Here is a 24739-nt window from a genome sequence, read left to right on the forward strand (position 1 = left end):
CAAAAATAAAAATAAAAACAAAATACAACAAACAAATAAAAAAAACATAAAATATATAAAACAAAATACAAAAGAAAAGTCAAACTAAAATTAAAATGAAAGTTGAAAGTGATGAAATAAAAACTAATTCAAAACATTAGTGAATGCTATAAAAGTATACACAAAAATATTAAACTGAAATAAAACCAAAATAAATATAATTTAAAAAAACAAGATGCAACAGAAACTAGCCGAACTAAAATTAAAATGAAAGCTGAAAGTGAAAAAAACAAACAAATTCAAAACATTAATGAATGCTATAAAAGTATACACAAAAAAATACTAAAACTGAAATTAAACAAAAATAAAAACAAAAACAAAATACAACAAACAAATTAAAATGAAAGTGGAATGTGAAAAAAAAATCAAAATATTAATAAATGCTAAAACGGAAAGAAAACATAAAAATATATAAAACAAAATACAAAAGACATTAATGAATGCTATAAAAGTATACACAAAAAAATACTAAAACTGAAATTAAACAAAAATAAAAACAAAATACAACAAACAAATAAAAAAACATAAAATATATAAAACAAAATACAAAAGAAAAGTCAAACTAAAATTAAAATGAAAGTTGAAAGTGATAAAAACTAATTCAAAACATTAATGAATGCTATAAAAGTATACACAAAAATATTAAACTGAAATAAAACCAAAATAAATATAATTTAAAAAAACAAGATGCAACAGAAACTAGCCGAACTAAAATTAAAATGTAAGCTGAAAGTGAAAAATAGAAACAATTTCAAAGTGTTAATAAATGATGTAATAGTAGACAAGAAATACTAAAACTGAAATAAAACAAAAAATATAAATGCAATTAAAAAAATAAAATACAACAGAAACTAGTCAAGCTGAAAGTGAACAAATAAAACCTAATTCAGAACGTTATTGAATGCTATAAAAGTAAGCAAGCGTATCCTAAAATTAATAAAACATAAATAAAAAACTAAAATACAAAATTGTAACGTCAAAACGAAAGTTGAAAATACTAAAAATAAATATTCTAAAAGTACTCAAACTAAAGCTGAAATAAAAAGTAAAAATGCTACCAAAAATATTAACAGAAATTTTAAATGAAAGATGAAGGAAAAAAAACAAATCTAATGTATTAATAATGTTACATACTTATAAGGGTATACTAAAATTAATACAATGAAATGAACAAATAACAAATAAAAACTAAAAACAAACACAACATGAGTAAAACTCAAACGAAAATGTAAACTCTTAAACCAAAACCTAATTCAGAATGTTAAACAACTTGTTTGTACTACTAATACTGTATACTAAACAGTGTTGTTTTCGTCAACGATGACGATGACGAAATCATTTCGTTGACGCCACTTTTTTTCATGACGATAACGAGACGATGACGAGATAAAAATGGCTCGTTGATGACTAAAACATGACGAGACGTGTGTGAGTTTTCGTTGACGAGACGAGAATAGACGAAAATGTTAGTGTGTGGTCCGTCAGACGTTTAAAATGCATGACATTTCCGCTTATTGTGCATGCCAATTAAAACTTAAAAAGTATCTGACGCTATGGCAAGCCGTTTTAGCATTAAATACTCTTTGCTATACTAGTATGGCAAGCCGTTTTAGCATTCCATCCTTGTTTGTCTTTTATGTTCTAAAACATTCCTTCATTATTGTAATTATTGGTGAAAATAGTCGATCCGGAAGCTCACATTGTGTTGAACTATAGATCTGCTATTTTCATAACTTATAAGTGACACTACCCAACAGCAAAATACTTACTGACCTACATTAATTTGTTAAAAGACTACTTTTTCCCCTTTTTTTGACTAAAACTAGACTAAAACCTTTTTGACTTTTCGTCGACTAAAACTAGACTAAAACCTTTTTGACTTTTCGTCGACTAAAACTAGACTAAAACCTTTTTGACTTTTCGTCGACTAAAACTAGACTAAAACCTTTTTGACTTTTGGTCGACTAAAACTAGACTAAAACCTTTTTGACTTTTGGTCGACTAAAATTGGACTAAAACCTTTTTGACTTTTGGTCGACTAAAACCTTTTTGACTTTTCGTCGACTAAAACTAGACTAAAACCTTTTTGACTTTTCGTCGACTAAAACTAGACTAAAACCTTTTTGACTTTTCGTCGACTAAAACTAGACTAAAACCTTTTTGACTTTTCGTCGACTAAAACTAGACTAAAACCTTTTTGACTTTTCGTCGACTAAAACTAGACTAAAACCTTTTTGACTTTTCGTCGACTAAAACTAGACTAAAACCTTTTTGACTTTTCGTCGACTAAAACTAGACTAAAACCTTTTTGACTTTTCGTCGACTAAAATTGGACTAAAACTATCACATCTAGAAGTGACTAAAATTTGACTAAAACTAAGAAGCATTTTAGTCCAAAAGACTAAGACTAAGACTAAATCTAAGATGGTTGTCAAAAACAACACTGATACTAAAATAACATTGGAATTCAGATGCGACCAAACAAAAATCATTCCTATTGTTTCCTCAATTTTGTAAGTATTTCATGTGACGTTTTTTTTTTTGGCAGCACTCGAGGGAGTCCCTCCCGCAGTCGGTCCCACAGCCGAGGACGATCCACATCACGCTCCAGCTCCAGGTCTTCCAAATCCTCTCGCTCCGGATCCCAATCCAGATCCCGCTCTCGTTCTCGCTCCTACTCCAGATCTCGCTCTAGGTATCCCAAAAAAATGAACTGCTGACATTTTAAAGTGTTTTCCAGCTACAGGAAGTTGTTGAACACGCTTTTGACTTTCTCCCTTAGGAGCAGAAGTCATTCCAGATCCAGGTCCGGGAGTCGCTCGCGCTCCAGGTCTCGCTCCAGATCACGATCTCCAGACAAGCGTCGACCTGCTGCTGCAAAATCACGCAGTCCGACGCCACCGTAAGTCGAGTTTTTTGGTTACTACTACCAGGATTTATTCTTTATAATCAAATCTAATTATCAAAATGATCTTTTCACAGCTCCACATCTGGTTTGGGTTCAGCCCCTGCTGCGGTACCCATTGACCTCAGGCTGGGCGAAGAAAACAAGGGCCATCAGATGCTCATGAAGATGGGTAAATGATCCAGAACCACAAACACGTGAACCAATCTCTCCATTGATCCAGCGTTAAATCTCTTGCTTTTCGTTCTGAAGGCTGGAGCGGATCAGGAGGTCTTGGTGCTAAAGAACAAGGCATTCAAGACCCCATTAAAGGAGGAGACATCCGGGACAAGTGGGACCAGTATAAAGGAGTGGGAGTCGCACTGGACGACCCATATGTGAACTACAGGAGAAACAAAAGCTACAATTTTGTTGCAAGGATGAAAGCACGAGAAAAAGGTATTTGCGTTTTTAAAATAGAGGGTTAGGGTTTTGTTCAAACTGTAAACCCTAAGTGATCTACTTAGTATGAATCTGCTTGTTTCTTTTTCGTCCTCAGTAAGCAGAGACCCCCAGGAACCCGCCAGCACAGAGTGATCACCCTTGGTCTGTTTTCTTTTTTGCTGTTTTTCACATTCATTTGGACGTTTTATCTCGCCCTTGGTTCCTATTTTGTAGTAAAATGCATCCAGGCATCATATTGCAACCCACCGAAGTATCAGTGTCATCGCAAGTGTTTACTTTGATTAATCTGAGACTCTGTACAAGCAAAATAAAGTTGTTTTAAAAAGGGCACGGTGTTTATGTACACATTTCATTTATGCGAATGATCGAAGAGAAGCACAATGAACAGGTACGTAAAAATTCTGGTTTATTTAGGCACGTTATTGCACGAACAGTGATTGGAAAGTTTTCAGATGTCATCAGATGTGATGATAGTCTCTCATTTCCTGGAGAACTTCCTCTAAAGCGTCTTCAATGCTCAGTTTGGGCGGCCTGTGAGCGCGAATAAACTAGAACCAAAACACAATTCCTGTTAGAAAACACTAAAGATATAAAAGGAACACTCCACTTTTTTTAGAAATAGGCTCATTCTCCAACTCCCCCCGAGTTAATAAGTTGAGTTTTACCGTTTTGAAATCCATTCAGCCGTTCTCCTGTTCTGGCGATATCACTTTTAGCATAGCTTAGCATAGATCATTGAATCCTATTAGACCAATTTGTCCTATTTAAAACTCTACTCTTCTGTAGTTATATCGCGTACTAAGACCGGTGGAAATGCAAAGCTTCAATTGTCTAGGCTGATAATATTAGGAACTACACTCCCATTCCGGCGTAATAGTCAAGGAAGTTTGCTGCCGTAACGTGGCCGAAGCAGGAGCAGTAATACCACACAGCACATGTGCAAATGATAAACTAGCTGCGAACTAATTTCTGATAATACTCCGCCTGCTTCAGCCATATTACGACAGCAAACTTCCTTGACTATTACGCCGGAATGGGAGTGTAGTTCCTAATCTTATCAGCCAAGAAACTCGCAGCTTTGCATTTCCACCGGTCTTAGTACACGATATAACTACAGAAGAGTCAAGTTTTAAATACAACAAATATTGAAACTCGTTGGACATTTTTGAATGCGATGCTATTGGTCTAATAGGATTCAATGATCTATGCTAAGCTATGCTAAAAGAGATATCGGCAGAACAGGAGAACGACTGAATGGATTTCAAAACGGTAAAAAATCAACTTATTAACTCTGGGGGAGTTGGAGAATGAGCCTATTTCCAAAAAAAGTGGAGTGTTCCTTTAAAGTAAATTCTCATTTTCGTTACTCATCCAATTCGTACCTCTTTAGTTTCCTCTAGTGTGGTGTATTTGTAGTCTGCAGGTTCCGTTGACTCAATCACTGATGTGTAGTGACGTCTAGTGGAGTCGATGAACGCTCTTGTGAGGGCCAACTGCTGCCGCAACATGTCGTTGAGTGCAAAAACGGCAGGACTGTACGCTGTCAAACCTGTTAAGAGTGTGGAAGATAACGAGCTTGTTCAAATGGTAGGAAAATGATTTTCTCAGTGACTGAAATGTTCTGATTCTTTATTAAAAGCGATTGATGTTTCATGTTTTCTAGGTTCAGACGGCTAGGTTATTCAGACGTTAAGTGTGTAGTTCATATTGTATACTTACTCTCGATGGCTTCTGCACTGACTGTGTGACTGGCAATTGGAGCGGGGTCCACATACGTCATGCCCAACGATGGACCAACGGCGGCCATTCCTGAAACAATTGACAACATAAATGGGGGGGTCTCACAAAAACACGTGTCCTGGTCTTTCCAGGTTTTTTACATTGCGGTAATGGGAATTTGGAGCAAAATGTGCTTAAATGTCATGAAAATGGTGTCAAACTGTAAGGAAAAAATATTTTTAAATGAAATGACTTGGATGCGGTAACCCAAAGAAATTTAGCTTTGGTTGAGATTCACCCAAATACCTTTATTTCAGAACGGAAATGAACGTGCTTCTAAACTATAACCCCGAAGGACGCCCCCAAATAATTTGAGTTAGAAATATGACCTATAAATGTTCTTAATGGCTTTTGTGAGATTCAGCCAAATAGTTTTCTTTCAGAACAAGAACGAAAGTGGCCATTAACTATAACCATGTGGGACGCCCCCAAAAAATGAGTTAGAAATATAACCTTGATGTCCTTGATAGCTTTTGTGAGATTCACCCAAATAAATGTCTTTCAGAACAACAACAAAAGTGGTCCTAAATTCTAACCCTGAGGTACGCCCCAATGAATTTGTGAATTTGAGAAATGTGACCTAGACTTATTCTTGATGGTTTTTGTGAGAATCACACAGATGCCTTTGTTTCAGAACAAGAACGAAAGTGGTCCTTAACTATAATCATGAGGGACGCGCCCAAAAATTTGAGTTAGAAATATGACCTTGACGTTCTTGATGGCTTTTGTGAGATAAACCCAAATACCCTTCTTTCAGAACAAAAAGTGATCCTAAACTATAATCCCGAGGGACTTCCCAAAGAATTAATTAGAAGTATTACCTAGACATGTTCTTAATGTTTTTTTGTGAGTTTCAGACAAATACCTTTCTTTCAGAACAAGAACGAAAGTGGTCCTAAACTACAATCATGAGGGACGCCCTAAAGAAATTGAGTCAGAAATGTGACCTAGACATGTACCTGATGTTTCAGAACAACAACAAAAGTGGTCCTAAATTATAACCCTGAGGTATGCCCCAATGAATTTGAGCTAGAAATGTGACCTAGACATATTCCTGATGGTTTTTGTGAGATTCACCCAAATTCCTTTCTTTCAGAACAGAAATGAACGTGGTTCTAAACTATAACCCCAAAGGACGCCCCCAAATAATTTGAGTTAGAAATATGACCTAGAAATGTTCTTAATGGCTTTTGTGAGATTCAGCCAAATTCCTTCCTTTCAAAATAGAAACAAAACTATAATCCAGAGGGATGCCCCCCAAAAAGTTAGTTAGAAATATAACCTAGATGTGTACCTGATGGTTTTTCTGAGATTCACCTAAATAGCTTTCTTTCAGAACAGAAACTAAAGTGGTCCTAAACTATAATCCCGAGGGACGCTCCAAAGAATTAGAGTTAGAAATAAGACCTAAGACCTTGATAGCTTTGGTGAGATTCACCCAAATACCTTTCTTTTAGAACAAGAAAGAAAGTGGTCCTTGACTATAACCATGTGGGGCACCTCAAAGAAATTAAGTTTGAAATATGACCTTGACATTCTTGACAGTTTTTGTGAGATTCACTCAAATACCTTTCTTTCAGAACAAGAAGGAAAGTTGTCCTAAATTATAACCCTGAGGTACACCATAAAGAATTAGATTATAAATATGACGGAGACATGTTCTTGGTATTTTTTGTGAGATTCATAGAACGAAAGTGGTCCTAAACAGTAACAATGAGGGACACCCTAAAGAACTGGAGTTAGAAATTTGACTGAGACATGTTCTTGATGGCTTTTGTGGGATTCACCCAAATACCTTTTTTTCAGAACAGAAACGAAAGTGGTCCTAAACTATAATCCAGAGGGACGCCCCAAAGAATTAGTTAAAAATAAGACCTAAACATGTTCTGATGTTTTTTGTGAGATTCACCCAAACACCCTTCTTTCAGAACAACAATAAAAGTGGTCCTAAATTATAACGTAGAGGGACGCTTTCCCCCAAAACTAGTTAGAAATAAGGCTTAGACATGTTCTGGATGGTTTTTGTGAGATTCACCTAAATACCTTTCTTTCAGAACAGAAATGAAAGTGGTCCTAAACTATAATCCAGAGGGATGCCCCAAAGAATTAGAGTTAGAAATGGGACCTAGACCTGTTCATTATGTTTTTTTGTGAGATTCAGCCAAATACCTTTCTTTCAGAAAAAGAAGGAAAGTTGTCCTAAACTATAACCCTGAGGTTTGGCAAAGAATTGGATTATAAATATGACAGAGACATGTTCTTGGTGTTTTTTTTTTGTTTTGTTTTTTTTTGGTGAGATTCGTAGAACAAAAGTGGTCCTAAACTATAACAATGAGGGACGCCCTAAAGAACTGGAGTTTTTGTTTTTGTGGGATTCACCCAAATACCTTTCTTTCAGAACAAGAAAGAAAGTTGTCCTAAATTATAACCCTGAGGTACACCATAAAGAATTAGATTATAAATATGACGGAGACATGTTCTTGGTATCTTTTGTCAGATTCATAGAACGAAAGTGGTCCTAAACTGTAACAATGAGGGACACCCTAAAGAACTGGAGTTAGAAATTTGACTGAGACATGTTCTTGATGGTTTTTGTGGGATTCACCCAAATACCTTTCTTTCAGAACAGAAACGAAAGTGGTCCTTGACTATAATCCAGACGGACGCCCCAAAGAATTAGTTAAAAATAAGACCTAAACATGTTCTTGATGTTTTTTGTGAGATTCAGCACAATACCTTTCTTTCAGAACAAGAATGAAAGCGGTCCTTGACTATAACCATGTGGGGCACCTCAAAGAAATTGAGTTAGAAATATGACATTGAGGTTCTTAATAGCTTTTGTGAGATTCACCCAAACACCCTTCTTTCAGAACAACAACAAAAGTGGTCCTAAATTATAACCTAGAGGGATGCCCCGAAGAATTAGAGTTAGAAATGGGACCTAGACCTGTTCATTATGTTTTTTGTGAGATTCAGCCAAATACCTTTCTTTCAGAAAAAGAAGGAAAGTTGTCCTAAACTATAACCCAGAGGTTTGGCAAAGAATTGGATTATAAATATGACAGAGACATGTTCTTGGTGTTTTTTTGTGTGTGAGATTCGTAGAACAAAAGTGGTCCTAAACTGTAACAATGAGGGACGCCCTAAAGAACTGGAGTTAGAAATTTGACTAAGACGTTCTTGATGGTTTTTGTGGGATTCACCCAAATACCTTTCTTTCAGAACAGAAACGAAAGTGGTCCTTGACTATAATCCAGACGGACGCCCCAAAGAATTAGTTAAAAATAAGACCTAAACATGTTCTTTATGTTTTTTGAGAGATTCAGCACAATACCTTTCTTTCAGAACAAGAATGAAAGCGGTCCTTGACTATAACCATGTGGGGCACCCCAAAGAAATTGAGTTAGAAATATGACATTGAGGTTCTTAATAGCTTTTGTGAGATTCACCCAAACACCCTTCTTTCAGAACAACAATAAAAGTGGTCCTAAATTATAACCTAGAGGGACGCCTTCCCCCAAAATTAGTTAGAAATAAGGCTTAGACATGTTCTGGATGGTTTTTGTGAGATTCACCTAAATACCTTTCTTTCAGAACAGAAATGAAAGTGGTCCTAAACTATAATCCAGAGGGATGCCCTAAAGAATTAGAGTTAGAAATGGGACCTAGACCTGTTCATGATGTTTTTTGTGAGAAATACCTTTCTTTCAGAAAAAGAAGGAAAGTTGTCCTAAACTATAACCCTGAGGTACACCACAAAGAATTGGATTATAAATATGACAGAGACATGTTCTTGGTGGGTTTTTTTTTGAGATTCGTAGAACAAAAGTGGTCCTAAACAGTAACAATGAGGGACGCCCTAAAGAACTGGAGTTAAAAATAAGACCTAAACATGTTCTTGATGTTTTTTGTGAGATTCAGCACAATACCTTTCTTTCAGAACAAGAATGAAAGCGGTCCTTGACTATAACCATGTGGGGCACCCCAAAGAAATTGAGTTAGAAATATGACATTGAGGTTCTTAATAGCTTTTGTGAGATTCACCCAAACACCCTTCTTTCAGAACAACAACAAAAGTGGTCCTAAATTATAACCTAGAGGGATGCCCCGAAGAATTAGAGTTAGAAATGGGACCTAGACCTGTTCATGATGTTTTTTGTGAGATTCAGCCAAATACCTTTCTTTCAGAAAAAGAAGGAAAGTTGTCCTAAACTATAACCCCTGAGGTTTGGCAAAGAATTGGATTATAAATATGACAGACATGTTCTTGGTGGGTTTTTTTGTGTGAGATTCGTAGAACAAAAGTGGTCCTAAACTATAACAATGAGGGACGCCCTAAAGAACTGGAGTTAGAAATTTGACTAAGACGTTCTTGAAGGTTTTTGTGGGATTCACCCAAATATCTTTCTTTCAGAACAAGAACAAAAAAGTGGTCCTAAACTCTAATCCTAAAACATACCCCAAAGAAATTGAGTTAGAAATGTTCTTGATGGCTTTTGTGAGGTTCACCCAAATACCTTTCTTTTAGAACAAGAATAAAAAGTGGTTCTAACCTATAACCCTGAGGTACACCCCCAAAAAATGGAGTCTGGCTGGACTGAAGTATAAGATAATGTAAACCTACCAGAAGACCATGTGTAAGTTAGTCCATCTGCATGAGTCTGTATCGCAACCTCCTTCACATGACGGTCAGGACTGGGGCCATGTGTGACCGTTGCATTGGACGAGCTAGACCTCGATGAAGAGTCTGAGTGGGGACTGGGTGACACTGATTGTGATAAAGTATGGTCGTCATGGTCATCGCTATCCTGGGATTTATACGAGCTATACTGAGCCTCGCTAATCATTGACGCATCTTTGTCTCTATCTGTGAGCCGTTCTGAGATCTCACTGGCGCTCTGTGACATTTCAGAGGGGATTTCACTCTCAAAATCGCTCTCGTAGGCAGCCGAGGCCTCTGTGGCGGGTGGTGAAGCAACCTTTAAGATGTTGGATGACTTCTTGTTGCCGTCCTTTGTTCTCGCTTGTGTTTCTTTCTGTAATTAAAAGCAATGTTTTTTAACTTAAAATAAATCAGTACTTACGCACATTATGTTTAGAAATGACATGTTCAGCGCACCTTTTCTTGAGAGATCTCAGCTGCTTCAAAAGGTATAGGAGCAAGATCGTCCAGTGTCATTACATTTAGTTTGAAATCTGCGGGATATCATTAAAAGAGAAAAATGTATTTAAAACACTTGGGTGAACAATTCTGTGTAACAGTTACAAATGGTTTCGGATGATTGCTAGATTTTGAATCCAGGTGTTTTACCATCCGATGCTGCACTCCTCTCGCTCAGAGTATCGTCAGAATCAGGTGCTGCCGCAACAGGAAAAAGATCATCCAAAGACTGGATTTCACTATGATCCGTTTCAGAGGACAATGAACGTTCGGTAAACCCGACCATGCGTGACTCAGTCTGGCTAGGGGGAGGAGAAAGACTTTGATGGCTGAGAGCTTTAGGTCTCTGAGGAGTTAATGAAGGTATGGTGGACTTGTCACTGCTCTTCTTGTATAACTGTGAAAGAAGAAATTCTGGTTTAGAACGACAAAAAGGAGAATAAACTGGGCTGAAACAACTCTTAACTTTACTAATACCTTCTTAACTAGTTGAGGACTCTTCTGTTTCACCGAACTTTGCAAGGAACCCTCTGAGAAGCTAAAAGAATCTCCTAGAAGTCTTCGCATATCCTGTTCGTCGCTGTCTAAACTGACTCTCCTTTCTTTGTGTTCATTCAGACCAGAAGTTCTCTCAGGAACCTTCTCCTCTTGAGGTGCGGACACTGTCCTCTTCTTTAGGAAGCGACCCCCTGTCATGCTCAGGTCGCTGCTGGACTGAACAGATAAACGTGTCTCTTGTGGCTCTGAGAGGTTTGTATGGATACCGGGGCTTTTGCTTTTCTGGTTTCTGATGCGGTTCTCAACGAGTGCTAGTTTACTCAAAGCTGCGCTTTGTGAACTGCGTTGAGGTATGAGCTTAAATTCATCCGTTTCTGCAGGAGTTCCTCTAGGAGCAGACGACAGTCTGGTTGCAGTGACCTCTTTCGAGGTTTTCTTTAGAAATCGGCTTCCGCCACCCAAGCTGAAACTCTCCAAAGTCGTAGCCCTCACAGGGTCTTGGTTTTCTCTCTCTGATGGTGAAAAGACATCGCTCAGGTCCTGAAATTGCATCTGCTTGGACGGTGACACAGATTTTCCATGGTGTTCCTGGGTAAACAAGAGTTATTGCAGCACACCACAAACATTTAATAACCTTTATTACAATATCAATAAACAGCATTAAAATACTTAAAGGTGCCATAGAATGCATTGAGAGAATATTTTAAATTGTTCTCTGATATCTACATAGAAAGTATATGGCTTAGGAAGGGCAAAAAATCTCCAGAAATGGTTTTACAGGTCCATTTACAACCCTAGGATTTGTCCCCTAGAATGAAATGCTCTGTTATTGCCTTATTTGGAAGCTTCATAAATATTAATGAGCTCTGCTCTGATTGGCTGTTTCACAGAGCTGCTCATCTCTATAGCTCGCACATGGATAAAAATATATATTTAATTAGGAGCTCTATCCGCTTTTAATATGCGGTTTGTTGAATCTGCCGCTTTGAATCGCCAACATTTTAGTCTATTTACTGTGATGCATGTGCTCTGTGTAACGTTATAATGCAGAGGGAGTGCTTAGCACACAAGTTCAGCTGCTTGTTAGTAATACTCTGGATCTATAAATCATTCGCCATCATCAGCGCAGGCATCTCTTTGTTTATGTGGTAAGTGAAATCCTATGTTTTGCAATGTAACAGGCTAGCGCTAGCATTAAGCTAACCGTGTCCCTTCAGTGGCTTGCATTGTTTTACTGATGTGCTGACGTTAATGATGATTGGACGATGCAAATGTTGGAGGCGTAACTATTAACGATCCCAAGAAAGTTTCGTAACAGTCGGTGTTATGTTGGAATTGACCTATTTTTCGGTGGTCTTTTGCAAACACTAGATTTAAATGAGGAGGAAACGATGGTGTTTGAGACTCATGGTATGTCATGTCCATGTACTGAACTGTTATTATTTAACTCTGCTAAGCTAAACACAGTTTTCCATTCTATGGCACCTTTAATTATTTGTATAAAAAAATACAAGCCACAGTACCCACATCCGTAGTCTAAAACGATGGCTAAGTATCTATATTTATCATTATAAATCGCAGATTAGCGCTTTAATACTGCGCGGCCTCGGTGATGTCACGAAAAGTAAAGTTGTTTCAGAGTAACATTAAATAACGCACAATTACACCAGAAATGTGTATTAAGAAAGTAAACATCGTTCTGTTTGATTTCATGGCGAATGTAGAGCAATTGTGTAACAAACACTAACCACATCTCTTTTGCCCTTTGATATCCCATTGTTTAAGATTCTCTGTCCAGAGAGCTGAGCCTTCGCCCGGTCCAGAACTGAGCTCCGTTCTCGACGACTCCACATCTTGACTAGTAGGTAAACATAACCTTATTTGTTAAACTAGACACATTTTGCTTTTTCACATGCATACACGCAGAATATCACCAGAAAGCCTCGCCTCAAGTGAACACGTTTACCATGTTTTTGTTTCTCTGACTAGAACGCGACGCTTCCAGCGTGTTTACCATGACAACGTCGCGAGCGTTCCGACGTCACCGGAAGCGGAGGAAGGTCTTTTTGGTTTCACTTCCTCGACTCGGCTGTTTTCATAAACTGTTTGCTTTTGCGTCGATTGATTTAAAGGAGTTTCACAACGGACCATCCGCAATAAACCTTGCTTTAATTATGCCAAATGAGACAATAAATATATTATTTTGTATTTGTTAATTTAATAGTTATGTTTACGATTTGAATTGTATATCACTGTAATAAAACATAATACACGTGTTTGGTGTTTATTTTCATTTTGTGTAAATCACAAAATCTCTCGTTTTAATTCAAATTCAAACCTTTTTCGTGTTTTTATGTGAAATCTGTATTTAAAAAAAAAAAAGAGTAATATAGGCTTATGCAGTTTGTGGGTGAACCTTTTCTTGCCATTTTCTCTCTTGCTAATATAAACTCACAATCTAATGTTCCACACAAAACATCTTTACACCGTAATAAAGCAAATCAATAAACAGTTAAATAAGAGCCAGAAAGAAAATAGGATTAAAACCAATGCTAAATAACACACCAGTGGATGTCTGATTTAATATCAAAGCAATATGTCACTTTGCCCATATTAGCTTTCACAGAGGGCCAGAATTATTTTGAAGATCTGCTTGTTCATTTTTATGATTTCCTGTGACAAAGGAAGCTATAATCAGATGTGAATGAATTTTAAGTGAACGGATGAAGAAAGTGTTTCTTAAATTAGTTTTGTTCTGTTTGTGGCATTTGGTTGGTGTGCTTGAAATGTGTTTTTATGGCTTCTTTTGTGGTAACATGTAATTCATTATTGATTTAAATTAATCAGAGGATTACCATTCACTGTTGTTTTCATATGGAGATAACTGAACTAACTTCCTGAGATCAAGTTTGAGTTGAGGTCTATAGTCAATTATCAAGGATGGATTGAATAAGATCAAATAAAAATGAAGCTTAAATGCCCAACGACACTAGTTTTAGTTTGGTATTAAAGTGAAGTGATTGCTAGTGTTTGAGGGAGATACGGTCACTCTAAACGCTGATCTTACTGAAATAATGGACAATGGTGTGCTTCAGTGGAGGTTTGGATATGAAACACTTTAATAGCTGAAAACAATAAACAAGCTGTATATGTCTCTGACCATCACAGATCAATGTCACTTGTCAGATGTTGTTTTATTCATTAAATTATTAAATCAAAGGAAACAGTTAATTGTCCAGCATCAGTGCGTCTGATCTCAGCATCAGTCTCTCTCTATCTCTGGAGGTGGAATATCAGGATAAAAACACCTACAGCTGTGTGCCCAACAATCCCATCAGCAACCAGACTCAACATCTGGACACCAGTGAACTCTGTCACACATGTTCAGGTACGGCAGCACTGATATTATTTGATCTCAGTTTGATGTTTTTATTCCTCAGACTGTTGTGGTTCTGCTGAAGCTGTGATCCGATTGGTCCTCTCTGCTCTGGTGGGCGTGGCTACTGTCATTCTTCTGGTTTATGACATCAGATGCAGAAGAGCTGAACAAGAACAAGCACAACTTCACACATCAGAAACCTAAAAGATGCACTTTTTCATATGTATTCATGTTAATTTGTTTGTAATGGCTTTATATATTAATCTGCCGGTCTCAGTGTATCAGATAGGTGGCTAATTTCCACTCTAGAAGAGCATTTGAGAATCAAAAGCATTCTCACATCAATGCTCAAAGTATCAAATGTGAGTGTTTGTCATAATAAATACTGAATACATAGCTTTGCTTGCATTAGATTAGTATAATGGTTTTTTTTCTCACATGTAGCCAAATACGCAGATACACGAGATATCAAACAACACGCGTGGAACGTTTCACTCATGCATGGCTTGAATTCATGAAAATGCAAGATCAGCAAAAGTTTGCAGATTTTTATCGCCTAAGGAAACTGTGATAGAGTTTAAATCCTGTTGAGAGAAGATCCAATCAGATAACTATCACAGTCCTGTTTCAGATCAATCTTGAGTGTTTTCAGACCTTTTTATCCTCAGCATTTTGCTCTGTTTGTGGCAAACGGACACAAAAATGTAAAAACCGTAAATTTTTTGCTATTTTTAATAGTTCGTATTAGCTACTTTTTCAAACTCGTCCTAGACAGTTTGTCTGATTTTTACCAAAATTGCCTCAGATCATCTTCCGACCATGTTGGCAAAAAGTTACGGAATTCAAGTTGATTGGTCAAACTGTTGAAGTCTGATGAAGTTGATTTCTCATATAGCTATATTCGAATAGTTGATCAATCTTCATTTATTTGTAATGGCTTTATATATTCATCTGCTGGTACTGATGTTCGTTTATCGGCGACAGTGTTTGAACGAATTAGTTGAATGAAAGACAGAATGACTCACTCAATGCAGTGATATGCTACCATCTATTGGCAACTTTAGCTGCATCTTTAGAGTATCCTTAAATTGAACTCAGGCTATCTAAGATTACTTTTGTTCTTCAGCAGAGCAGTTAAAGTCCCCCTGAAATCAAAATTAAAGTTTTACGGCTTTTAGTGTGACTATATTAGCCTTAAGATTATCTGTAAGCTAGTGTGCTCCAAAACAAAGACAAAATTCGCGTTTACAAGATATGGCATTCAAAACTGACAGTCTCGTCACTTCCGCCAATATGAATCAACGATTTTGATTATATCACCCTCCACTTCAGATTCTCATCAAACGTTCTGTCCAATCAAAAGCTCTCTAGAGTCTCCTCAGCATGGTTATGATCACTATTTCGTTTTAGCAAGAGTTTCATATTGAATCTGTGGGGTAATTTATTAAACTGTGGCTGTCATAACCTTTCAAATGCGGCTTTACCAAGTTCAACGGCTCTGGCCCGAGCAGACATTAATGGAACGCTATTGGCTATTCAAAATTAGTGGGCGGGGCTTAGCGATATGTTTTTGTTTCAGTTAAAAGTACGTCACCACATAGAATAACGCTGCGTGTTTCAAGGCACTTCAGTGGACCTTTAAGAAGATTTGAGTTAAAACCGTGTTTCTGCTGGTTTTTGAGTGTCAAAAACAAAAAACAAATCAGACAAGACCGAATCCATACCCTTGGATCCTGGCGATACAATGATTTACAACATTATTTCCTATATAAACCGGCAGCCATAGACGTGCACTGTTGGAATTGCCAAGGACAACGACAACGGTTTCACCTAAAGATATTTTTTACTGTTCTGCTGTAGAAGCCACCCATCTTAGATGGCCTGAGTGGGAGTAAATTAACAGCAAATTTTCGTTTTTTGGCTGAACTATCCTTTTAAGATGCAGCTTCTGAAGGTAGCCTTAAATGAAATGACAGAAAGTAGCCTACTTAATTTGCTTGACTTAAACTTTGTTCTGATTGCCTGAGCAAAAAAAAAAAAAAAAAAAAAACCCTGCTCATTTTCATGACATAAAAGAGGATGGCCGTATGAGCGTAAACTCGGATGTAGGTCAGAGGCAGATTCGCACACAAAAAGATAAATATCACAGTCGTGTTTCAGACATTTCTGAAGGGTTACTGTTGTTGAACTTTCAGGGAACCGATGAAGAAAATGTTTCTCAAATTCGTTTTGCTCTGTATGTGTTTGTGGCGTCTGGTTGGTGAGTCTTAAATGTTTTTATGGCGTTTTGGTACATAATAATAAACGACCAGTTAAATTAGTCACATTGTTTTAGTATTCACTGTCAGTCAAATCGAACAAAAACTAGTTAGGTTGACTTGCTTTTAATGATGATACAGACATTTAGTTGCGATTTAGCTGTATTTTTCTTAATTATGATGACAGTGTTCCTCAATGTTGGCTTTGGCGTTTGGGCAGACACAGAGCGGACATAAGGGCCTGAACATGAATTATTCATACATGGACATACTACTACTAATCCACACTCCAGTTAGCTTCTGTTGTGTTCATATGATTGTTTTGGATATTATTCCTTTAAAATGCGCATTTGAACATTTTACATTTAAACTTCAGTTTTTTGTCTGCAGGCGTGTTTGGTGATTATGTGTCAGTGAAGGAGGGAGAGTCAGTCACTCTAAACTCTGATCTTACTGAAATAGAGACAGATGATGAGATAGTGTGGCGGTTTGGAGATGACAGATCTGTCATAGCTGCAATCAACAGTGTGACCAAATGGATACCTGATAATCATTATTGGAGTCTCACTGAAAGACTGCAGCTGGATCATCAGACTGGATCTCTGACCATCACAAACACCAGAATCACCGATTCTGGACCTTATGAAGTTGAGATCAGCCACAAAGATTTGAAGATTACATACAGATTCGACGTTGGTGTCTATGGTGAGTCACATTTACGCTTTCATTTCTGCTACCAGGTTCAGACTAGTACACATTTTTAATATTTTTTACATATTTTTTAAAAGGGCTCATGAACTGCGTTTTTTATTATTATTTTGTGGTGTTTTTTAGTTCCATGTATAATGTTATCAAGATTTTGATATTAAAAAAAAAAACATTATTAGCTAATAGTTGTGTATGTTTAACAGCCTACATCCTTAACAGAGGGACGCATATGTACTTTATATCAAACGACCTGTAATAACAGACCTGTGTGGTGTGACATTACTGTCAGATCCTATATAGTCTTTTAGTTTCAATCTTTCTAAAAAAAAAAAAAAACCCTGCTTTGAATTATTAACAGAGGACCAAGTTCTCCTTGACGCTGTCTGAAACTTCATTGACCCTTAAATGCATCCCACGGGTCTGGAACGTCACTATCTGTTCACTACCCTCTCCCTTCTTCATTTTTTCAAGTTTGAAGTTTTACCAACTTGCTTAGTATTCCCAAAAACCTTTTAAGACAAGTCATGTCATTCGGCGGCCATCTTTGAAACGCCTCTCGGGCATCAAAGTGCAGCTCCTATCTCTTTGAATGGGGAAACATCAAATTCTCCTAAACTGTTCGCCAAACTTACGATTAAATTTCATATTTGAAATCTCCAAAGAAATCCAACAAGAACTGCCTCATAAATATAGTTCCTTGTGCTTGAATAGCGTTAAAAAAACGCTTGTTTTGCCGGCTAGATGAGCCAGTGCGCATGCGCAGTACTGAACGCACGTCTTGAGCGCCGGCTGTTTCTATAGCAACCGGGACTTCTAACGGCAGTTGCAGTGACGCGCTGACTTTACTGATCAACGATTGGCTCTTTCACTAAGAAGGCGGAGCTTCGCAGCCATGATGCCATCATATTCTCCATTCAAAACTACACGAGTGACATGTCTTTGGTATTCTATAGTCTTTGGTATTCCTCAATCTATTCATTATAAACAATATACAATAACACAATATAAAAGAATAAATGTTTTCTGATTTTCTAAAGTGTACAGCGTCACTAGAGAGTCCCAAGGTGTGTAATAGTGAGTAAAATGTACATTTCTGATGACTAAATACATGCAATTCACCTTTATTCCTGTTTAATAGACAATAATGACGTGATGTTTCACTCATAACTATCACAGACATAAAACAACAGAATATCGTCAGCAAAAATGTAACTGGTTTGAATGGCTTTTCTGTAGAGCAATTACTGTATGCATTAAAATATAAATGTCACTGTCATTTGATGGTGGATGTGGTGAATAAGCTGCCAGCGATCAAAATATACTGACTCTAAAGTCATTGACGACCGCTTTGAGAATATCATTAAAGGATTGGTTCACTTTCAGAACAACAATTCACAGATAATTATGTTCTTTGAGATAAATATTTCTGGAAATTTCTCCATATAATGGACTTAAATGGTGCTTGGAAATTTGGTCCTCCAAAATGCAGTTTAACCCTTATGCCGTCTTCATTTTGGAATCACACTCATGGTCTTTGGGGTCTTGGGGTCTCTAAAAAACTTAAATTTTGTAACAAAATAATAGTTAAAAAAAAACTATTTTTTTCCCCTGTTTATTAATGTTTTTACTCCACATTTGTGCAGTTTCCGTAGAATTTATGCTATTTTTTAAATATATATAAATTATTAACAACATATATATTTTTAATAGGTTTATATGCAAAAACAGCTTTTACCCACATTTTAAACTTTCATTCACGGGGATAACATGGATAATTTGATCTGGTTTAGTGTAAGATTTTTGCCCATTGTTTGGAAAATGCAGTTTTAAAAGTAAAAAAATATAACTTTTACCACTAGATGGCTTTTCACAGGTTTTTTCAGTTGAGTTCATATCTACATATTATGAAATCACAATTATAACAATAAAAAAATACTTTTTGTCGCATTTTTTGTACTGAAACAAAACCAGTTCTAATACATATTGAGTAGCAGTACACAACATGAACACAAGAATGCAACAACATCTTTTTTTTTCCTTTTTTTTTTGGACAAATTATAAGAGAGCAGTTTTTATGGTCTCCAAATGTAGTCCTGTGTGTTTCATGATATGTAGATATGAACTCGACTGAAAAAAACTTGTGAAAAGATACCTTTTCAGGCGATCAAATAGCAAAAAGCATATAGTGGAGCTCTGCAGCCACCTACTGGTAAAAGTATTTTTTTTAATAGTATTTTCCAAAAGATGGGCAAAAATCTTACACTAAACCATGTGAAATTATCCATTTTATCCCCCATGAATGAAAGTTAGACATGTGGGTTTTTTATGAAAGGGAATTTTACCAAAAAAAAGAAGCTGTTTTTGTATAAAAACCTATAAAAATATTTATTTATTAATTTATATAAATGTAAAAAATATCCTAAATCTTCCAAAAACTGCACACATGAGGAGTAAAAACATTAATAAACAGGAAAATAACATTTGTTTTGTTTTTTTAATTTATTATTTTGTAACAAAAATAGCATTTTGAGACCCCAAAGACCACGAACGTGAGTATTTTTTTCACACTAACATAAAATCAAGCTATCATTCCAGTTTAATTTTTTATTTGTAGATCAAGATAGTGTTGACTGATTTACAAAGTCTCATACCATTTGAAATTAAATTTTAGCAAACGCCATTCGGGGTCCAGAAATCCCCCGAAGACCGCATAAGGGTTAAATGCGGCGTCAAAGGGCTGTAAATGATCCCAGCCGACGAAAAAGGGTCTTGTCTACCAAAACGATCGGTCATTTTCTTAGAAAATATTTTTTGAAACTCATCTAGCACTAGGGCTGTGATGCGCGTTTACGAATCGCATCGAAAGGTCTTGACAGCACCGAGATTCCTGCTCCGTTGGCAATGGCTGGCATTTTCCACATTTGCACCACCTCATCTCATTTGAACGCGGTCTGCCCAAGGCTTGTGTCTTCATCAGCGGCGACGTCCCCGTCCCTGTATTTTCTCTCTGACTGAGTTAATCGTCTGTCTATTCCAGCTCCAAAAGGTATGGAAGGATGAAAATATTATGGCCTCCTCCAGCTTCAAAATCGTCCAATATTGTTGTACTCTACGCTGCACCTTGTTGGTAACGACCGTTTGACTTTGCAAGTTTTCTTTGTAAACACTGGGTCTGTAGTTCCGCATACAGTTCAGTTCAGTACGCAACTGAAAGTACGCAGTCTCAAAAAACATAATTTCTTGACGACTGAAGAAAATAAGACATAATCATCTTGGATGACAAGGGGGTGAGTAGATTACCTGTGAATTGTTGTTCTGAAAGTGAACTAATCCTTTAAGATCGTGAATATCAGCCAGAGGATGAATGTACTGTGGAAATGCACTTTGAGGATGACATCAATCCTAAAATCATCTGTTCAAATTGAACCATTCTAAGTTTGAAAGGTAACAAAATATGCTTTATTTTATTCTTCTTTATTACACGGCTCTTTGGAATGCTTGATTCTGATTGGTCAGTTGAGACATTTGCAGGTTCGTTCTTTTCAAATAATCACCGCTCCAAAGTAATAACGCATAGCCGGTACTACTTATATGTTTAAAATCCCTCCGTGCCAACAAAGATTACCGTTTGGCGCCATCTTGTGACAAACACTGGACAACCACAATTAACAATGGAAAATTTCGACATTAATCTATTTAAATTGTCTTTCTAACGTACATAGTTTGAATGTTAGTCACGTGGTACTATATCGTTTCGCGGAAGGATAAAAATGTTAATTTAAAACAAATATGCCAATAAAAGGTTTCAAATTCATATTCATGTCCAGTTTTCTTCCTTATGTGGCAAGTAGCCGTGTAATAAGCGGGATAATGTACAGGCAGCCTGTAGTTATCGCGAAATAAGCCCCTTCAGTGTGATCACACTGTCGGGGCTTATTTCTGCGATAACTACCGGCTGCCTGTACATTATCCCTTACGTAATTGTTCTCAAAAGAGTTTTTTTGCTATTGCAGAAGTTAGAGATCCATCCGTGCTGGATATATGGGTTGGGGTCTCTAAAGGCCCAAATACGTACACTGTAAAAAAAAAAAAAAAAAAAACGGTAATTTTCTGGCAGCAGGGGCACCAGAAAATGTCTGTTAAAAAACGGAAAAATACTGTCTGAAAAAAAAAAAAAACAGTAAAAAAACAGTAAAAAAAGGTAATTTCTTATCCTATAATTTCGGTGTATTACTGTTATTCTACACGGTTTTCACTTAAATGTACAGGTAAATACCGTAGTTTATGAATTTTTTTGACTGATATGTACCAACATTTTGAAGTACTTAAATCTGTTTTGTACCTTTGTAATACACTGATAACCACCAAAAGCAGGTGGTGACAATAACATCACATGATGAACCAAAGCCCATCACAAGGATATTTTAAATAATAATGTATACGGAAGGTGCACAGAGTCATTCACACCAACAGTAAACACCATCATGGTAACACACATAAAACTGAAATAATGCAAAAAACAATAATTTAACAACATTATATGTAACATACAACCCTAATGTACAAAACTCTAAGAAGGAAAAGTTATTTCAACAAAAAAACATTCACTGTACATTTTACGTTCTTTTTCACTTCAAAAAAATGGTATACTACTGTAAGATTACATGCAATGTCCAACACAGTTTTTCACCGTATATAGAAGGGGAACTTGCCGTTAACCATTTCGCAGGTTTTTACCGTAGCATTTTTACTGTTTTTTACCATTAAATTCACAGTCATTTTTTACAGTGTAATAATCATTGGTGAAACATTCATGCACATAGGGGGGTTAAAAATAAAGATCACCCACTCTTTCCTAACATTTGGATCAGAAGGAAGGCACTGAAAATACAGTACATTTACACATCATGAGTGAATCGGAGAGTGGGGCTTATCAGGCGGCGATGTAGAAGCAGGTGTTGATTTTTTTCTGTGGAGATGGGGTTTAGCCACTGTTGCGTCGTAAAGTGGCACATTCCGAGTGGCACAAACCAGTCGTTTCAATATAAGCTGTTTTTGGACTAACTACAACATTTTAGTTTTGAAACTCAGAATGTTTTTATAATACAATGACCTCTTATATGTCAAAAGATCAAAGGGATTTTAGTTTTCTCACACTGTAAAAAGTTTTCACCAGTTTCAACTTAAAAACCTTAGTTTAGCAGCTGCCTTAAAACGTTAAGTTGAGCCAACTTAAGTCATTTAAACCCACAAGTTAAATCAACTCATTTTGATTGTAATAAGTTCAAATGACTTGTAGTTTTAAGCTGATTTAACTTAAAAACTTAAGGCAGCTGCTGAACTAAGGTTTTTAATTTCAATCTGGTGAAAACTTTTTACAGTGCAGTTCATGACCCCTTTAATCAATTTGATCATTTAATATTGTTTTAGTGAAGTCTTTAACTGAAATTATCTGTGACAAACATTTTTTCTTTCTTTTTTTTTCTTTATAGAATGGTTTGGTAAGACCGATACAGAGCTGTCGGTGATGGAGGGAGATTCAGTCACTCTACACACTGGTCGTACTTTTCTGAATGATGATTGGATTCAGTGGTGGTTTATGAATAAAGACAATTGCATAGCCGAAATCAATGTACCGGAGGGCAGATTCAGTGTATATGATGATGTTCTTGATGGGAGATTCAGAGGCAGACTGAAGTTGGACGATCAGACTGGATCTCTGACCATCACAAGCATCACAACTGAACATGCTGGACTCTATGAACTAGACTACAACACTTACAGCAGGCCTTCTTATTGTCTCACTGTCTACCGTGAGTTAAATATCATTTTCACATGTTTTATTTATTATTGCTGATAACATAAACACATCATATTCATGTTTTTTTTTGTTTGTTTTTTTACATTTACTATCAATATCAATATCCCTCTCAATGTCTTTTCCTTGATTGAATATCTTCATTCATCCTCATTTCACTTTCTTCTCTCATGTTTTTAGCCCGTCTGCCTGTTCCTGTCATCAGCCGTAACTCTTCACAATGTTCATCATCATCATGTTCATTGGTGTGTTCAGTGGTGAATGTGAGTCATGTGACTCTCTCCTGGTACAAAGGAAACAGTGTATTGTCCAGCATCAGTGCGTCTGATCTCAGCATCAGTCTCTCTCTACCTCTGGAGGTGGAATATCAGGATAACAACACCTACAGCTGTGTGCTCAACAATCCCATCAGCAACCAGACCAGACATCTCAATATCACTCAACTCTGTCACCCATGTTCAGGTACGGCAGCACTGCTGATATTATTTGATGTCGATGCTATGATGTTAACATTTATTGACTGAGCTGATCTCAGTTTGATGATTTTATTCCTCAGACTCTGTCCACTGTTGTGGTCCTACTGAAGCTGTGATCCGATTGGTTCTCTCTGCTCTGGTGGGCGTGGCTACTGTATTTTTTCTGGTTTATGACATCAGATCCAGAAGAGCTGAACAAGATCAAGCACATATTCACACATCAGTCTAAATGATGTAATTTGTCTTGCAGCTATTTTATATTTAGCATTTAATAATCTTATTTTCACAGGCTTTACATTCTGCTGGCATTGGTGCAGCTCATTTTCAAATGCACAAAGTAGCAAATGTAAGTTTCTCATGTCATGATAAATACTGAAGATTACTAAAAATGCTCAAGTTAGATTCAGTATAACTCTTACTGGTCTTTTTTTTTTATTATTGTATGGATCCAGTTTGAAGGCTTTGTTTAGACGTCTCTCTCCGTCCATCTATATTTGCTTGTCTTTTTCAGTAAAGTTTTCTTACTCTGGGGTTCAAGTCTCTCCATGTTTTATTACATTTATGTCGAGCGCCTCCTCGTAGAATACAGTGGTTCAACAGTGCATTTGAAGTTTTACATTATTAAAACATTATATTTAACATTAGTTGAAGCAGAAGTCTGCAAGTACCCCCCCCCCCCTTTTTACAGTTATGTGTAAATTATGACAATTCATTTTAAACCCGTCATATCTTTAGAAAACACTAATCCAGGACCGTACACGCCTCCGTTTCTCCAAAAGACTATGGTAAACTCATGTCTGCTTTAATCAGAGTTTAAAAGGAGTTGTTTTTCTCAGATTTACCAAGAGATCAGAATCTGCATTTAAGAACTCAAACATTTCTCATCAACACCAAATCTCGACAGCTCACATCAGTAGATATTGATATCTAATCCTACATTATGTAATAGTACACTCATGCAGGGCCTTAATTTGTTTTAAAAGTGATATTAGCAAAAGCAGGTTCATTTTCATTACTTCCTGTGATAAAGGAAACCGCGACCACGTTTGAATCCTGTTAAGAGAAGATTCAACAGATAAATATCACAGTTCAGCCTTAAGTGTTTTCAGACATGCTGGGCTTTTCAGTGAACCGATAAAGAAAAACTTTCTCAAATTAGTTTTGTTCGGTTTCTTGAATGTGTAAAAACATCTAAATGGCACTTCAGATGCAGCTCCTGTGCCACTCCTGCTGTGCAAAGATGGATTTTGTTAATATTGATTTCATTAGACCAA

General features: G+C 36.7%; 3 protein-coding genes across 6 annotated transcripts in view; 2 read left to right on the top strand and 1 right to left on the bottom strand.

Annotated features, from left to right (window-relative positions):
* Positions 1–3716, top strand: part of LOC141338709 (calcium homeostasis endoplasmic reticulum protein-like) — a 42197-nt gene extending 38481 nt beyond the window's left edge. For all 4 annotated transcript variants that reach the window (XM_073844316.1, XM_073844317.1, XM_073844318.1 and 1 more), the window contains 5 exons: positions 2588–2734; positions 2822–2941; positions 3022–3116; positions 3197–3382; positions 3483–3716. In XM_073844316.1, coding sequence (XP_073700417.1) covers positions 2588–2734; positions 2822–2941; positions 3022–3116; positions 3197–3382; positions 3483–3520 — 586 coding nt within the window. In that variant the 3' untranslated portion in view covers positions 3521–3716. The remainder of the gene's footprint in view (positions 1–2587; positions 2735–2821; positions 2942–3021; positions 3117–3196; positions 3383–3482) is intronic.
* Positions 3717–3785: 69 nt separating this feature from the next.
* Positions 3786–12846, bottom strand: c7h19orf44 (chromosome 7 C19orf44 homolog). The gene is made up of 8 exons (XM_073844320.1): positions 12575–12846; positions 10806–11414; positions 10479–10725; positions 10287–10363; positions 9792–10203; positions 5108–5197; positions 4771–4937; positions 3786–3936 (listed from the first exon to the last, which is right to left on the bottom strand). Exons 1-8 carry the CDS (start codon positions 12677–12679, stop codon positions 3847–3849), a joined length of 1797 nt encoding a protein of 598 aa, XP_073700421.1. The 5' UTR covers positions 12680–12846; the 3' UTR covers positions 3786–3846.
* A 1061-nt stretch (positions 12847–13907) lies between these two features.
* On the top strand, positions 13908–23694 carry LOC141338932 (CD48 antigen-like). Its single transcript, XM_073844546.1, has 4 exons — positions 13908–13926; positions 16854–17168; positions 23170–23451; positions 23546–23694. The coding sequence occupies exons 1-4, from the start codon at positions 13908–13910 to the stop codon at positions 23692–23694; spliced, it is 765 nt and encodes a 254-aa protein (XP_073700647.1).
* The last annotated feature ends 1045 nt before the right edge of the window (positions 23695–24739 follow it).

The sequence above is a fragment of the Garra rufa genome, chromosome 7, assembly GCF_049309525.1.
Source record: "Garra rufa chromosome 7, GarRuf1.0, whole genome shotgun sequence".
NCBI classification, from domain to species: Eukaryota; Metazoa; Chordata; class Actinopteri; order Cypriniformes; family Cyprinidae; genus Garra; species Garra rufa.